Raw genomic sequence first — 16,764 nt, forward strand, 5'->3', positions numbered from 1 at the left:
GTGTGTGTTAAGGTGCTTCCTTCCATCCCTCTGTCCTTTTCCCCCCTCCCACCCTCATCCTTTTCGTCCCTGGAGGAAACGCTTGTCTCTGCCAAGATCCTGCCTCGCGAAAGTAAACAACATGAAATTACAATAAAATGTTGTGATTTGCTGGGCTGACGCTCAGGAGCTGCACAGTTACGAAAAGAGTCTTCTATAGATAGCCCTGTGAGAAATAAACAATCTTCCATCTTGAGTGGGCTTCAGATCCGAGCACAAGGGCAGGGCGGATGAAGAGCGAGGGATTTCTTCCCCGAACCGCAAGGTCCTTAGGAAGTTTATATTGCAGCAGCTGTCGGCAGCTCTGACATGTTGGTGGTTGGCCATCACACAGTACCACTGATATTTGGAGCTCTGCACGTGTGCGTGCTGTTGTTGCTTGATGTTTTAAGACCGGGTCGTGCACTGAAATGCCCGAGAACAAATAATATGAGCTGCAACTTGTTTCCTCTGGGGTTCTTCCAAATAATTCAAACTACAGCAACCCTAAATGGAGGTGTAATCCCCGGGAGATGAGCTGCCTTGGATGCTTGCCAGTTTAGCAGGCTGGGTAATCTGCGCTGTCATCAAGATTTGAGGATTAGCTTTAGTGAAGCTAGTTGGCTTTGACATTTCATTAGGGAAGTTTTTAGTAGTTTTTCATCCTCTGTAAATATATAATGAATATTATGCTGTAAAATATAGATGATGCAGTTTTGTTACCCTTATACCTTTTAATATTCGTGCAAGTTGAGGCCGGAACTGCAGACATCTTTTATCTGCTGAGTATTTTTTAAGTCATTGCTTGTTTAGGAAAGACTAACTGAATCAAAGGCTGATTTTGTAAAGGATCTGCTTCCCCCAGTGCTAACCAATAAATTTTCATCCGGGTAATTTAAGTTACCGAAGTGTTATCTCCCAAAGAAAGGATAAAAGCAGACACTACTTATCCTATAATCTGAAAATATTTTGAAAAGTGAACTGGAATATCAATAAAATGGCTTATCATCAAGGTCTCACAAGAGCAGTAGAGGACATTTATTTAAAAATCAAAATGCTAAATTTAGAGGAATGGACGGGGCTCGTGAGAAGGGAGTGTGTACAAGTGACAGTGCTGTAAATTGTCTCGAGGGTTCAAGGGACTGGGGAAGGACACCGTGTCCTGAAGTCACTTGTTCCCAGCAGAGATGTCTCTGCTGATAAGAGCTGGTTGTTGTTTGTGATGACAGTGATCGAAGAGGACAAGGTAGAGGCTCACCCATAAGCTCCTGCAGCTTTTTTCAGAACAGGGCTGTCGCCTGCTTTATTTATCACAGCATGAAACGCTCCAAGTTTTTTGCCTGCTGCAGAGCACGGGTGCACATCCTCGGAGCTGCATTTGTCGTAATGCTCTTCCAAGTTCTTCTGCATGACTGTGCCCATGGGCACCGTGGTACTGCTGGGAAGGCCAAGAGGGGTTCGTGGGAGCCAGCAGGGACACCCGGCTCCGACTTGTAGCAGGGGCCTGGCAGATGAAGGAAGGGGAGGTCCCTGCCCCCTTTTGGCTGTCTTGCCTCCTTGTCTCTGCCTTGCTCTCCTTTATGCCAATAACATTCTGTCCTTCACTGTTGACAATTATTGAAGCGGTTCTGGCGACAGCATTTGTTATCTGACCTACAAAAGCTGCAGAAATGCCGTTCTTCAACTTTGCGACTTAATCACTGCCGCAGGAATCAATCCTTCCCAACCTTGTACATTAGTGAGGTCTGGGCCCCAGGTTGAGCAGACTGGATGTATTGATTGGCTCCTTTCCCACCGTGAAAAACTTTAATCCAAGGATACTCAGCAGTTGCGTTGTAAGGCTGACCAGGTCAGTCACACAGGATCCTACTACCACTATCTTGGCACTCATGGTGCTGGGGATGGAGCAGCTGTAGCGTCCATGCCAGGCCATGCTGTGGGCTCTCTGGTTCCTGAGGGCTGGTACAGGCTGGCATTCCTTGCTTTCCTGCCTGCTTCTTGTCTTGCTGTCAATAGCAGTGTATGAGCACTGACTCCTGAAGTCTGCAGTGTGCTGATTTGTACTTCTGTTGCAGAGCCTATGAAGTGAAGCTGTGAGTGAAAAGCGGAGCTAGTTGAACAATTTACTTCACTTTACTTAAAAAAATAGAGAAGTAAGTAATAAAAATAGAGTTAAGGTTGGGCTGAATTTTTCTAGGGCTTCAGCATTTCTCCATCATCTGTGTCATGGCAACCTGAAGTGGAACAATGAGTGGTTGAACTGAACCTCTGATGAATATTTCTGCAAGCATTTATTTTAGCGAGATGAGGAGGTGCCATTAGCAGAAATGCATCCAGCATAAGGAACTAAACATCTTGTGAGTGCAGAGGTCTTGATCTGGGATAAAGCAGCATCTCCCACAGGCTGTGTTCCTGTGATCCAAAAGGTGTGGAGAAAGGGGATGTGTGTGTTTGTGCACGTATGTTGTATTCCCATCGAAGGTGAATATCAATTTTGATTATCCGAATATTGATATAGCAGTTTAGAAATAGTTTGCCCAGAGGAGTTGTTTGCACTGTTATATTTACCTGACCAATGAAATGAAGACAGCCTTTCAGTCCATGAGTCGCAGTACAGTACAGTGTTTGCCATTCGGATTTCTATGGTTGCACCAAGCATGCAACAGTATCCAAAGAATTTTATTGAATTAAAGTAATAAAACTGAAAAGTAGTATTGACTTTTCTTTGGCTTTTTCAGCTTCATGCTAATTTTGGCCTTAGAATATATTTCAATGCTTTTTAGATTCCATTTTATTTAGTTACTTTATCTCTCAGATTGCAGGCTTTCTGTTAAATCATGGTAACTGTTTGTTGTAAAGAATGGGACATTCTTCCTAGTGCTTACTGGCCCCAGTGTAACATACATTTTCTAATGATTTTTGCTGTTTTGCTGATTTTGAGAATTTGAAGCGCAAAGTGGGTTTATGCAGGCCACATGAATTTCTGGCTTCAAGGCAACGATAAGAATTTTAATGGCTTCGTAAATGACACCATGCATTTAAAGTTGGTTTTCAGCCATCTCAAGATAGTTTGTTGTGCAAGAGTGGCTCCAGAGCAACATTCTTTCCTTCCAGAAGAGAAGGTGCCAAGGGGATTGGTATGTGGAAGTGACTACAGACTGAAAGGTCTACTTCAGGAGTCTTAAATATTGTCCTCGATGTATTTTCACTCAGCGCAGCCTCCTGTTGTTTCAGAGGGCAGCAGTTGTGCAGATCACACTGTGGAAGCGCCCTGGTGCTCTTTACAGACGCTTGCTTCCACTGGCTGGCCACTGCCTTCGGGCTGCTCAGGCCTTCACACCAGCCCTTGGGAAGCCTTTGGAGGGCTGCAGAAGAGAGCACGGCTCTGCCCAAGGAAGCCTGCTTGCATGACCTGGCTTTTTGTGGTGCAGCCAAGGCGCCACGATTTTTCTCCAACTTTCAAAGTTAGAGAAATGCATCACTTCCTCAGTTGCGGTTGGAGATATTTCCCATCCATCTTTGGCAGCTCTTTTAGAAAGACAGTAGACATCCCTCTCTGAGTCTTGTTTTCACAAGCTAAGGGGTTGCAACCATTCTTTCTCACACTGTTCCCTAACATGCACAGTTGTACCCTCTCTTGGTTTCACTTCCTCTCTGCAGTATCATTCATCTTCTGCCTTGCACTAGGCTTTTCCCTCAATTCCTCTCTTCATCTTCCCTACCACCATCATGCATTTTTTCCTGTTTTTTTTCCTGCCTGGATCTCTCTGCGCATTGTGCATCTCACTTTTTGCAGCAGGCACCACGCACCCCCAGAGCTAGGATTGCCACTCTCCCTTTTAGTGCCAGATCTCCGTGTTCTACCATTTCCTTCCATTTCAGCCATTCTGGGAGATAAATCATGAATGTCAGTGGAGTGGACTTTCTTGCATTGGTGTGCGAAGTATGAGATGAGTGGTGCTGTTCTGCCAAAAGGTGTTCAGTGACTGCTATCAAGTGGTCCTTTGATCTGGAGACAACCCAGAAGTCCTCACAGTTCTGCAATACAGATGTCAGGAGCTCTGCTTCTTCTACCCTTCCCTCTCCTTATGCCCCTTCTCTCACTTTTCTGGGTTGTGCTCCTCACCTCCATGGGCCTGGTGGCCCTGTCTGCCAGGCAGCTCCTGCAGCCCTTCTTACGTGTCTCTGAAGCTGTTCCACAAACATCCCTCCAAGTTGCAGGTGGAGTTTTACGACCTGTGGGCCTTAATAGTAGAGCTGAACGTGTATTTCCCTCAAGATCAGCAGCAGAGTTCTGAGGTTCTTGAGGAGAAAATGGTCTTATCTCTCTGGTACAGGCACAGATACAGGTGATTTCAGGTCATCTGAATAATAAAGGTGCTGAACAACAGTTGCGTGCAGACAGTTGTGCTGTGCTCAACGTGCCGGTCATCTCTGGCATTAAAATAGCTTTTTTTTTTTTCTGTATTTTAGTCCCCAGATTTACTCTGCAGTGGGAACTGTGCTTATCGCATGTTTAAAGCAGATTTCTTCACTGTGCGTATGGAGGAAGGTAAAGGAAGTGATAAATCTCTAAAGCCAGTAAGATAAAACAAATCCCCTCTAGCGAAGGGCCAGATACGGCATCTTCTCCTATCTCAGTGTCTCGGTCTGCAGCTGCCCTCACTGGTGGGAAGATGGCTGCTGCAGCAGCACAACAGAGGGTGCAGGAGGAAGGCCAGGGAGCAACTGCATCACTAAGTCCAGTGCAGGGCTGAGGTGCTGTCTGTCAGCAATGGAGAGATATATGGGGTACTAGAGGGAAAAAAGCCACCACTGTGGTTGAAAAGAAAATAAAGAATAGGATTGGGACACCGAGAATTTTTGGCTTCTTTTCCCCCCAATAATCTGAAGAAGGTCCGTTGTCCTCCCAGTTTTTGAGATGGGAAATGCTTTGTAGTTAGTTATTTCCTGCACTCCTTCTTAGCATCAAATCAATAACAGGATCAAACTCCTGACTCCATGCTGTTCCCTTTCTTCCCTGTGCTGCTGTTGGAAGCTGGGGAGCAGCAGGCTGCAGGTCCCAGTGGTGCGGCTTCTGCTGTCTTGTGTGTCTGTTGCACCAATGCCCTGTGAAATGTAGGGCAGGTGTAGAGCTTTCCTGGGAGCCATGGGGCCGCCTCTGGGCAGGCATTGAAAGGCTCCAGCAGAGGCCAGAGAATGCAGAGCGGACACTTTCTGTTTGCTGCCATCCCCCTGCCACTGCAGACCTCCGGCAAGTCTTTGAGGTGCACTCATCTTCTGAGTCACATCCGTGTCACCCGGCAAGCGGCGTGATGTTGGGAGATGTCATCTCACATCACATGGACATTTGCAGGCTTTCTTCTCAGTGACCTTTCAGCCTCCCACCTCACTTCCTGTGTGAATGGTTGCTTGTCTTTTCTGAAACAACATCTTAGTTTCTTCTGGTGATGATAAGCATGAAAGAAAAGCTACGTCAGCTAGAAATGTACAAACACTGTGTGCTTCTCCTGCTTTCAGAATATCCCCTGATTGCTCTTGTATCCTTTTGGAAAGGCTGGGGAGCAGTGCTACCACAACAGATTTTCTTCTCTACCACCTTCCCTCATGACCACTGCTTGGCAAAGAAGTACAGCTCCTCTAGGCAGAGGGGCACACATATGCAGCTGTGCTCCTGGTAGGTCAGCTGGGCACTGCTAGCTCCAGCACTCACATTCTTCGCTCATTAGTGAATTTAAATGATGTCATTGGAGGAAATTTCCTCCTAATGCCACAGTGCTTTCAGCTTTCTTTTTTTTACCTGAAATAGCCAGTTAAACAAAAAAAATTCTGACAGACAAAAAAAAAAATCAACACGAAACTCCAAGACTCACTTTAATTGCATCGTGAGGAGGTCTGCTCTCCTCTTGAGTCAAAAGATTTTTATTTGATTATGTTCAGATTTTTACTCACCAAACACTGTAAATCTTTTGGTTTTAATTAAAGATTTTTTTTTCTTTTGCATTAGACTGATGCTAAACTGGATTCACTAAATCTTCTTACGCTGTAAGTAGCAGTGACCCAGATAAACACATTTAAAAATTCAACTGCTGAAACTACAGTATGTTGCCTTTGTAAGACACAGTGAGAGGAAGTCTAAGCTAGTTCTATAAATTTACAAGGGTAACATGTAGCTTCGTATCATTAAAAGCAGATTCATAGACTAATTTAATTCTTTTAAATTAGATGCGCAAATCTGCATGAAAAGAGTGTTACTTGGTTTGGCATCCGATGCTTCAAAGTTAGGAGGAGGCCTGTGAAAAAATTACTTTTCCCTTCTGCGTCCGTTCTTTTGCAGTGCAACAACAGCGGCTTTGAGGAAAACGGAGGATAATTGCTTATTTATGGATGTGGCTGCAGAGAGTCTGCAGTGCTTTGCCTTTCAGTGCCTGAGCTCGTAGTGACAGTAGTGTTTCATGTAAGGGCTGGGGCCCAGACAGGCCCACTGCGTGCCCATAGGCACGGCCTGGATCAAGACGGGGACGTCAAGACTTCTCCATGGACTGGATTGAGATGCAGACATCAAGACTTGTCAGCGGACTGGATCAAGATGTGGACATCAAGACTTCTCCATGGTCTGGTTCAAGACATGGATGTTGCCAAAGTACCTTGTTGGCCTAGATTTGAGTCAACCTATTCCGTGACCCAAAAAACTGTGGTTTAGCATTGCCTGGTGGGATGCTACCCGTGGTTTCAGATGTGCATTTTGCATGCTTTCTGCCAGAGCAGGTGATAGAGACGGCATCAGAATGGCTGCTGGTGGCATGGCATGCTAGTTGGCCACACAGACCCCGCCAGTGCCCACATGCTGGCAGGGAGGCCTGCTGGGCATCTCTCACACCCTATAACTTACCCGAACGTGGATGTTACCACTTCTTCAGTCCTTGTGAATTTTCAGACAGCAGCGTCAGCTGTGTTTACACAAGGAAGAAATATATACTATTGGGGACAATCAGATAATAAACAGGCTTTAATTAGCGCAAAAGATGCAATGGGACCTAATCCCTCAGTGCCTGTTTAGACAGCCAGACCCAAACAGCTTGGGTCTGGTGCCCCATTACTGTTCCTCTGGGGGAACCAGGGAACGCTCCATTTTGTCACTGCCATCCCAGTGCCTACAGCTGGTTGCTGGTGTGGGGCTTGTCCTAGACCTAGGGAGATGCCACAGGCCATGTCTTGCTGAGCAGGAGCATGGACATTCTTATGTGTTTGTGGTTTGCTTGGTGTCCCCAAAGGAAGAGCCCATGAAGGTGTGTTGCTACAAGATCAAGAAGACAGGCAGCAAAAAAACCCCCAACATTTGCTCCAGTGTGCTTGCAGGTATTTTTTTCTTTTTTTTAAGATGTTTTGTTCATCGTTCTATTTTATTTCCTCTTATTTGTAGTTAAATGAATGACACTGCAGAGCCAGCTTTTGTCCTTTACTGTGTGTATGCACAGTGATTCATTTCTAGCTGAAAATGTGACAACATGAGAGCGAAGCTCTTCCCACTGGTGTTTTCGTGCAGGGATTTGCCCATTCTCCCACCTCCCTGGGAGAGCTGAGCCGTCAGTGCACAGCCACACATACCCCTGCAGGTCTCTGAGGCTGGGCAGCACAGCCGGACGCCAGACCTCCCCTCCAGGTTTGCTGGAGTGGCCCGGTGACGTGCCCCAGGGGACTTACAGTCAATGATGATGGATTACGCTGGTCCATTAATGCAGCAGTCTCATCTGGGAAAGATGTAATTGCCGTTCCGTGTCCCGCCGCTTCCGTAAGTTTTTCAGCACACGTAGTAGTGCACGTCGTGATGGAGATGGCTGGTGACAAATGTTGCAGTAAATATGTCAGGGGCTCCGCATCCCGTGGCAGCTCGCTTCTATTCTGGTACCAGGCAGCCATCGTTAAGATGGGGGAAGTGATGAGCACAAAATTTGCTGTACTGCGTTCGTGATGATGTACCGCTCTTCTAAGATTTGATGGAAGAACGTGGGCAGTGCTGATCTTGTTTCCTCCTGCAAGACGCGTCTGCAAAATAGGTTTGTGTTGCCTGGATCCTTGTGAGCAGGAAAGGCTCGGTGCAGCCGATGGGATGGAAAGCGGTGTGTAAACGGCTGTGAAACGGAGATTTAAAAAAAACACTGCATTTTTTCTCACATCGCAGGAACCCCGTGCTTTTCTGGCTCTTCTAAACAAAATGCCTGCAGCTGCTTACAGATTTGCAAAGATGAAAAGAAGGGGATATTTTTTCTTGGAAGCTTTTCCATCCACACAGCTTTGGATAGGGTGGCGTTTGAAACCTGGTGTGGGCGTGCTGTCTGCGTGAGGTTTAGTGCCGTCAAGTGGCTGACGAAATGTTGGGTTTGGTGTACTGACGTGATGACGTGTCAGAGAGGGAGAGTAAGTCCAGTAAATCTGGAGCTACAAGTATAAAAATTGATCTGGAACTGGCGAGCTGAGGGAGGATATTTGAGTTGGTGGGGAGGAATGCAATGTTAAATAATTGTCTTTTGCTCTCCAGACAGGTAAGGCGTCTGTCCCCTTCCTTCTTACAGTCTCCCTTTAGATACTGAAAGGCCGCTATCAGGTCCCACTGAAGCCGCCTCTTCTCCAAGCTGAACAGCCCCAGCTCTCTCAGCATGTCCTCACTATGGAAGTGTTCCATCCTAGAGCTCTCCAGCTCCAGGTCTCGTCATTGCTACTGCATTCATTGGGAACTTTCTGGTGCTCTCCTTCTGGCGTGCAGAGCCTGGAGGCTGTACCCTTTCCTGTCCAGCACAACAACATTTGTGCTGCTGGTAAGCCCATCAAAGCTGCACCTGGGAGCTGCCGTTTTGGCCCACCCATTTTGGCTGTTGGATGGCATCAATACCTGTAGTCGGTCATGGGCACATTCTTTCTTACCATCTTAGGAACATGTGTGCATCACTAGAAAGGGTTGGTGTGCAGGAAAGTTTGATTTTTTTAACATGGTGCTGCATTGCTGCTGATTCTTTACTTATGGAAGGCAGGATGTACGTTGGGACAGTCAGAGGTTGTGAAATCTGGGAGAATTAGTGATTCTGGCCATGACGATGTTGAATTGTGATCACAGCCTGCCTCCTGCTCGTTCTTCCTTGCTGCCATGGGAGGGTTTGGGAGGCAGCTGTAGGTGTTGAAGCCATCATGGTGCAACGGGGCAAAGTCAGGTGTTTCACCTGCAGAATGGTTGTAGCGGTTCACAGATGGATTTTAACTTGACCTGGCCAGCTGAGCAGGGTGACTGGTGTGATGGATCCCTGTCCCCTGCAAGCAGGAGCTGCATGGTCATGTCTGCAAGGAGGGACAGGCAATGAAGGGCAGCCTCCCATTCTCATCTTGATATTGGAAAGATCAAGGGAATGCAGGGAGAGTGTGTGAGCCTGGGGTCGGGGGAGTGGGTTGGGAGGAAAGAGCGAGCTGAGGGTTGCTGAGCTGGGAACAAACCTCTGCCGAGGAGCTGGCAAGGCTTTGAAGTCGTGTCACTGACATCAAACTCTGAGACCCTTTGTAGGAAACACAGTGCTTTAAGGACTGTTTAATAAAGCTCTCGACTGGGAAAGGAGCAAATATTTTATCAGGCTGACGCTGAGTGCTTTTTGTTGTGGGTTTTGGGGGAAGCGGGACTGGCAATTACATTTAATTGATATCCTTTTCCTCTTGTTATCATTGGGGTATCGATTGCTGGGAAAACAAAATGCGTGTTTTAAAAAATTTACTGTAAAGTCACAGCTCTCATTTGTTTTGTTTAGCTCTCTGCTCTCAAGCAGCTCATTTTTCTTTGCTTCGCTGGCAAATAGAATGTTTTGATTGAAAACAATACTAAATAATCAGTTAGATGGGATGTTTAATGACAGGAAAAATTGTTTAAAATATTTTTTCCCATAGGAAAATCATGCCGTTTGCTTTTCAAGCCTAAGAAGCCTTTTAATGCCATTGTAAGTCTGCATCCTTCCTACTGTCTCGCTCCAGAATCAAACACGTGGGCACAGTGCGTGTGTTGAAGCGTGTGGTTCAAGGAGTGGTGGATCCCAGGAGCTCTGGCACAAGAGACATCCATCCCCTGAGTACATCCAGTTTTTCCCTCCATCACTTTCATGGGGGATTTCTTAGGCCCCCACCTGCTGTCGTTTCTACATCCCTGTGGGTTACCCAAGGCAGTGCAGCAGCCTCCAGTGCCCCTGTCCCAAAGAAGTGATGCAGGTGAATGTTCCCTCGGTCGCAGGAGCAGGGCCTCGTGTTCCCTGGTCTGAACAGGAATTTGGAGCGTGAAAACTGCAGTGAGGTTGCAGGGATGTCGCCAAACTCTGCGGCACGTGACTCAGCAGTAATTATGGCTGGCAAATTTATATTTGTCCTTCGCATGTCAGGTTCAATACATCAGCTTTCCATATGCTGTCTGGGGCTCTGAGCGCGTGTCCAGCTCAGTGCAAGCTGAGCAACCTGCTGCTGCTGCGTGGGCATTGCCGTGCTGCTCTGAGGGGTAAAATAGAGCCCATCTGGGCAGGGTTTGTTCCCAGCAGCAAAGCTCTTCTGCTGCAACAGTTTTGAGACAGCCGGGATTGGGATGTGCTGTGGGTTCCATGCCTTGGATCATTTTTTGTGGCCCTCCTCTGGACACGCTCCATCTGTGGTTTATATGTACAGGAGAGCTACTGGCACGTTAATACCTCCATGTGAAAGCTCGCTTCCTCCAAATACTTCTTTTCTATTCCAGCAACACCCTTAGTAACGACATGGAAAGCCTTTATGTGCGTGCGGCTGTAACAACACAGCACAGTCGTCGCAGGATGCAAGGCGATTCACGGCTCACTGCTGGGTGTCAGTGCGTGCCCCGGTCGCCCTCTGCCTTATCTACTGCAGAAGGATGCAGAAAGATGGGGCGGGCTTTGGCTGCCTGCAATTGCATGCGTGGCATGGCTGGTCCCACAGCGAGCACCCACAGCCCTGGGAAAAGCTGACATGGGCAGGGGATCAGCAAGCAGGCCGGAGTTATCACCGCCTTCATAATGGCATTTCTGCACAGCTAACGTATCATTTCCTGTAGAGCTGCACACATCATTGCTTAGTGCCATGAACTTAACTCTTATCAGCGCCCCAGTGGGAAAACCCAAGTTATTTACAATAGCTTTCTTTTCAGTGTTGTAAGCTTATTTTCAATTAAAACAAACAGCAAATTAAATATTAAATAGATAAGTAGGGAAAGTGAAATTAATTGATTTTCTGGCACCAGGGTAAGGCAGAAAGAGGAACCTTAAGGCGGTTTTGCTGAGTTGCACTGCCTTCCTTCTTGCTTATCAGGTACATGGGACTGGCTTTAAAAGCCAGGCAGCTCTCACTATGTGTTGAGAAGCAGCAGTCCTCAAAGTAACAGCAGTGCATACTTCAGGTTATTCTTTATTAAAAGAGAAATGTAGTAAAGCTTTCACTGTTAGTAGCAATGTTGGAGAATGCAGTTTAGTGTAAGTCCTCTCCATGGAGACATAGATTCATAGAATGACTCAGGTTGGAAGGGACCTCAAAGCCCACCCAGCCCCAACCCCTGCTATGGGCAGGGCTCCCCCACATCAGCTCAGGCTGCCCGGCCCTCATCCAGCCTGGCCTTGAGAGTTGTGCCTTGCCACCCAGGTGCTGCTGGCATCGCTGGGTTCCTCCACCTCAGGGACACACGGAATGCAGCTTGGAACGGCATTTGACTGTGCCTTAAAATCCCCAAAGCAGAAGCAGGCATTTCTTCCAGGTGCCTGATGGTGATAGATGAGCTCTTTTTTCCCTTGTCTAGATACTTCCTCTGCCCTGTCGCTTTCTAAAGCAGCAGTGGGGGATTTTATGATGCTTCAGACTTTCCTCCTGCACAGTTATCTGTCTCTCTCTGTGGGTCTGTGCAGCATGCTAATCCCTCAAGGCATTTACGCAGCATAATTTTCATCTTAATTTTTCTATTTCTCAATGCTAAATGGCTTTAGCAGGGGAATAGAAGGTCATTTTTCCCATCCCCACCAGATTACTCGTTTGCTGTGGAAACGCAGAGATCATCTCACGCTTTGCAAACAAACGGCAGAGCAGAAGTCCTGGTCTGTCTGCAGTGCTCCTCAGTGCCGCCGAATGGAGGGCAGCAGGGGTGCGGGGCTGGGCTGCAGGCCTGAGGGAGTGTTGAATGGCTCTTTTATAAGGAGGGAGATGATGTGAGAAGTATAAAACCTCTTTTTAATTCCTCAACAAGATGAGCCTGCTTGTTTTGGTGCCGCTGCTCCTCGCTATCTGAATCATCAGCATTATTTCTCTCCTGCTTTCTCGTGCTCGGGGAATCTCTGCCTGCAGCCAGTGCTGAGTGAGGAAACAAACAGAACCCCTCAACCCCGCAGTCGTGTTTTCCTCTCAACGTTTCACGAGATGAGAAGAATCATGAATTATTCTCCCTCAGCCAGCAGCAGCGGGGGAGAAGGAATGACTCATCTGTTTACTTTTAAAAATCCTCTTTAAAAATCAGATGTGCCCGATGATACACGATCGGTATTTCTCTCGCCCGGCCCCAGCTATTAACTCCCGACATTGCTGTAGTCCTGCTCTGGCCGTGACACAGTGCTGCCAAACCCTGGGATTTACAGGCCTCGGGAGGGATGCTCTGGTTTCCCGTTTCCCTGCCTTGGCCGTGGTTTGCCCTTTGTTCGGGGTCGGTTTTTGCGTCTGTCTGCGCTGAGCTGGCAGGTGACGGTGCTGCTCCCGCAGCCGTCCATGCGAGCAGGGCAGCGCTGTGAGCAGCCGGGCCATCCGTACAACCATGGGAACATTGAAGTTGGAAAAGACCACTAAGATCATCAAGTCCAACATCAGCTCGCGTACCCAAAACAGGCTTAGGGTCTGCGTGTGGCTGCTGCGGGCCAAGGATGCGGAGCGGTGGTGATGGTGCGCGGTCTGCTCTTGGGTAACAGCGTGCAGCGGTGCGCAGGTGAGGAATGTAAATCTGGGGTGCTCCGGTGCTTCCCCATGGTAACAGAGTTAAAAATGGACAAGTTTCCATGGTGATTATTACCGCAGGATGCGCTGCTCACTTCAGGAGTGGCACGGGCAGCATGGCAAAATCTGCGGGCGGAAATTATTTACCCTTCTGAATAAATGAAGGCACAGCGCCATTAATACGCTGCTTTGCAGGGAGCATGGGGGGAGCAGAGTGTTAATCTTTGTAGGAAATAGGTTGCAGATTTCACTGTCACCATGAACAGAAACAATCTCTGTCCTTTTTTTGTTGACATTTGCTTGGTTTAGATAAAGACACAGGCTGCTAAAGTAAATTTGAATCAGAACCACGGAACGGGTTGGAGAGGACCCTAAAGCCCGTCCAGCCCCAACCCCTGCCATGGGCAGGGCTGCCCCCCACCGGCTCAGGGCCCCCTACAACCTGGCCTTGAGTGCCTTCAGGAATGGAGCACCACAGCTTCTCTGGCAGCTATGCCAGCACCTCACCGCCCTCTGAGTGAAGGATTTCTGTCCCTTGAGGTCTTCAAGAAACATGTACATGTGGCACTGAGGGATGTGATTTTTAGAGGCATAGTGGTGATGGGCTGACAGTTGGACTAGATGGTCTTAGTGGTGTTTTCTGACATTTATGATTCTATCATAAACGTCTAAGATATTTGCCCTTGTAAAAACTCAGTCTCCCTCCTGTTTATAAGCTCCCCTCAAGTTCTGGAAAGCCACAATGAGGTCTCCCCGCAGTCTTCTCCAGGATGAACAAGCCCAACTTCTTCAACCTTTCTTCGTAGGAGAGGTACTCCTGCACTCTGATCATCCTCATGGCTTCCTCTGGACCCCTGACAGGCTGTGTCAGAGGTGCTGCTGCACCAATGGCCTGACCCACTTAAGTAAAACCTCATGGGGGGAAAATATAACAGCTCTTGTAGGGGAACCGAGGACCCTGCCGCGGTGGAACATTTCTGAGCCGTGTATATTTAGAAACATTTGGTTTTGTGCTCCTGCTGAGTTAAAGCAGTGCACTGTCTCTGGGCCCTGCCATACACTGTCATTATGCAGAGCTTTGTTTTAAAGCAGCAGAAGGGGCTGCCCAAGCCCTTGGGTTGGCTGGCGTACGGGAGGGGTTTTTTTGACTGCAGGCAGCCTTCAGGTCCTTTAAATTATCTGTGTTTACGGCTAAATATAAGTTCCTCAAAACTGTTCGTACAGCACTCACGGACGTCTGTGTATACAGCATCACTGTGTACATTACCGCTATGAGTTGTGGAGCCGTTATCCTGAAACGTGGAAACGTTCAAGGGCTTGTTTTGGCGACAGGGTCTTTCAAGGCAGTCGCAAATGTTTTGTTAAGGAGGAGATTTATGCAGTGCCTAAACCACGTCTCTGCATTGCAGGCCAAGCGATGTCGGTGCCGGAGCCCCTGGCAGCCCCATCCTGCTGACGGCGATGTGAGCGTGGCGCTGCGGAGCCCCAAAGCCCTGCGAGATGGAGGAGCTCTACAAGGAGACTCCCAACCTGCCCATGGATGTCACCAGCCCACCGGCGGCCATGGCCAACAACAAGCTGGAGAACGGCGTGGCCCAGCTGATCACAGCGGAGGCCTGGAACATCAATTCAGCTGACCTGATGAAGAAGGCCCTGTCCCCGCTGGTGACCGTCCCTGCTCCCTCCATCCTGACACCGCCGGCTGAATCACAGAGCGGGGTGGCACTGAAGGTGGCGGCCACTGTGCTGCAGCCCATCTGCCTGGGGGACAGCCCCGTTGTCCTGCCTATCCACCTGCAGGTGGCCGGCAGTGCCGCCCCGCAGATGCCGGCCAGTGGTGCCACCCCGTACGTCATGACCACGCAGGGCCCCATCCCACTACCAGTCCTACTGGAGCAGCATGTTTTCCAGCACCTCAACTCGCCCTTGGTGCTGCCCCCCGGCACTGCCTGCCCTGCCAGCCCCCTGCATGGTGGTCTTTTCCCAGGCGCCTCTGCCCCTGTCAGCCAGCCCCAGCTCCTGGACCCCAAACCGTCGGGCCCAGGCCAGGAGCCCGTGCTGCCGCCTGTCTTTCAGACACCGGGTTTCGCCGCAGTCCTGCAGGACCTCTTCCCCTCAGGGCAGGGCGCCCTGGGCTCGGCCCCCTGCCAGCCCCCTCCTGACTATGCTGCCCTCCCACCCCAGGCCTTCAGCTCACCCCTCTCCCCGCTGGTGCCCCCTGCCACGCTGCTGGTGCCCTACCCTGTCATCGTGCCCCTGCCCGTCCCCGTGCCCATTCCCATCCCTGTCCCCATCCCCATGCCCCATGGTGCTGAAGCCAAGGTGACCCCCGACCCACCCAAGCCCCCACTCTTCACCCCGCAGCCCTGCAAGGGCACCCAGACCCCTCTGGAGAAGGAGGAGACGAAGCCCTTTGACCTCGTCCACCAGCGGGACTTCTCCCAGCTAAACCGCCACACTGTCATCAAGATGGGCAGCGAGAACGAGGCGCTGGACCTCTCCATGAAGAGCCCGCCCATGGCTCGGGCCTGCGAGGCTGCCCCGCCACCGCCATCTCCTGAGGACGGGGCACTGGACCTGTCGCTCTCCTCGTGCCGCAAGCCAGGGGGTCCCCATGGGGAGACGGCCGGCAGTGGGCCCAGTGCCGAGGGCAGCCCGCAGGACAAGCCGGCCACCCCCTTCGCCCCTTCCAAAGCGCCGGAGGCTGCAGGCAAGGCGGAGGGCAGGGTGGTGGGGCCGGGGCCAGGTGAGCTCCTGCGGCCGCCACAGAAGTGGTTGGTGGAACCAGCCGGGAGGGCGGCCTGCGAACCCAAGGCCGGTGGCAACAACATTGAGATCGTCAGCACCTCTCAGACAGCCAAAGTCATCGTCTCTGTCAAGGACGCCGTGCCCGCCATCTTCTGCGGCAAGATCAAGGGCCTGTCGGGGGTGTCCACCAAAAACTTCTCCTTCAAAAGGGACATGCCCCAGGACTCAGTGCTGCAGTGCTACGACATGAAGAGCCAGCCCGAGCCGCGGGACAACACCGAGGCGCTTAGGAAACCCGTAAAGAACAGGAGCGTAAAGCTAAAGAAAATGAACTCGCCCGAAATACACATTCTTCCAATAAAGAAGCAACGGCTTGCTGCCTTTTTTCCAAGAAAGTAAATTATGGGTTTTTAGAATTTTAAGATTATTATGGAAAAAAAAAAATAATAAAAAAGATGCACTTGGTTTTAAACTCATTTAAAACTTTAAACTATCTTTGTAAGTTATTTTTGGGGAAGGGGGAGAGGAGCAGAAGTAGAGTCCCTATAAGCTGGGTTTCTTCTTTTTTTTTTGTTATTAAATTTTGACTTTTCGTGGGAAACTGAATAAAAGCAACCTATTTTTCAAGCAGATTGCACATTTTGCAGCTTTAATGGAGTAACGGATGAGTCAGAGGGGTAAGAGCTATTTTCACTGCCATAAAGTGCTTTGATGATGTAATTCTTCATAATGGTTAGAACGGAAATTTCAAAATAAATGTTTGTATGTGCTAATCGGTGGCGGTATCTCTGTCATTTCTGAAGGGCTTTGGCAGCATGGAGGAGGCCTGGCCGAAGGCTGCAACCGCCCTCACTTGTTCAGAGTGCTGCTAAGAATCCACCTGGGAGCAGATCGGGGCATGCTGTTGGGGGCACTGCGCCCCAGTGGGCTTCAGAGCGGCAAAAATGAGGGTAGCTGAGTGGTGCGGCCCTGTGCTGACGCTCACAACCCAGTTCTAAAGTGCTG

The 16,764-nt window shown here is 49.3% G+C and overlaps 1 protein-coding gene across 4 annotated transcripts in view; it reads left to right on the forward strand.

Moving 5' to 3' along the window:
- Positions 1–16,532, forward strand: part of RAI2 (retinoic acid induced 2) — a 32,232-nt gene extending 15,700 nt beyond the window's left edge. For 3 of the 4 annotated variants that reach the window (XM_052674008.1, XM_052674011.1, XM_052674010.1), the window contains exon 2: positions 14,421–16,532. In XM_052674008.1, coding sequence (XP_052529968.1) covers positions 14,512–16,158 — 1,647 coding nt within the window. In that variant the 5' untranslated portion in view covers positions 14,421–14,511 and the 3' untranslated portion in view covers positions 16,159–16,532. Of the gene's footprint in view, positions 1–33; positions 13,885–14,420 lie in introns of those variants that run through there. The other variant, XM_052674012.1, reaches the window with a different exon arrangement.
- The last annotated feature ends 232 nt before the right edge of the window (positions 16,533–16,764 follow it).

This window comes from Tympanuchus pallidicinctus, unplaced genomic scaffold (assembly GCF_026119805.1).
Source record: "Tympanuchus pallidicinctus isolate F22 unplaced genomic scaffold, pur_lepc_1.0 scaffold14, whole genome shotgun sequence".
Classification (NCBI taxonomy): domain Eukaryota; kingdom Metazoa; phylum Chordata; class Aves; order Galliformes; family Phasianidae; genus Tympanuchus; species Tympanuchus pallidicinctus.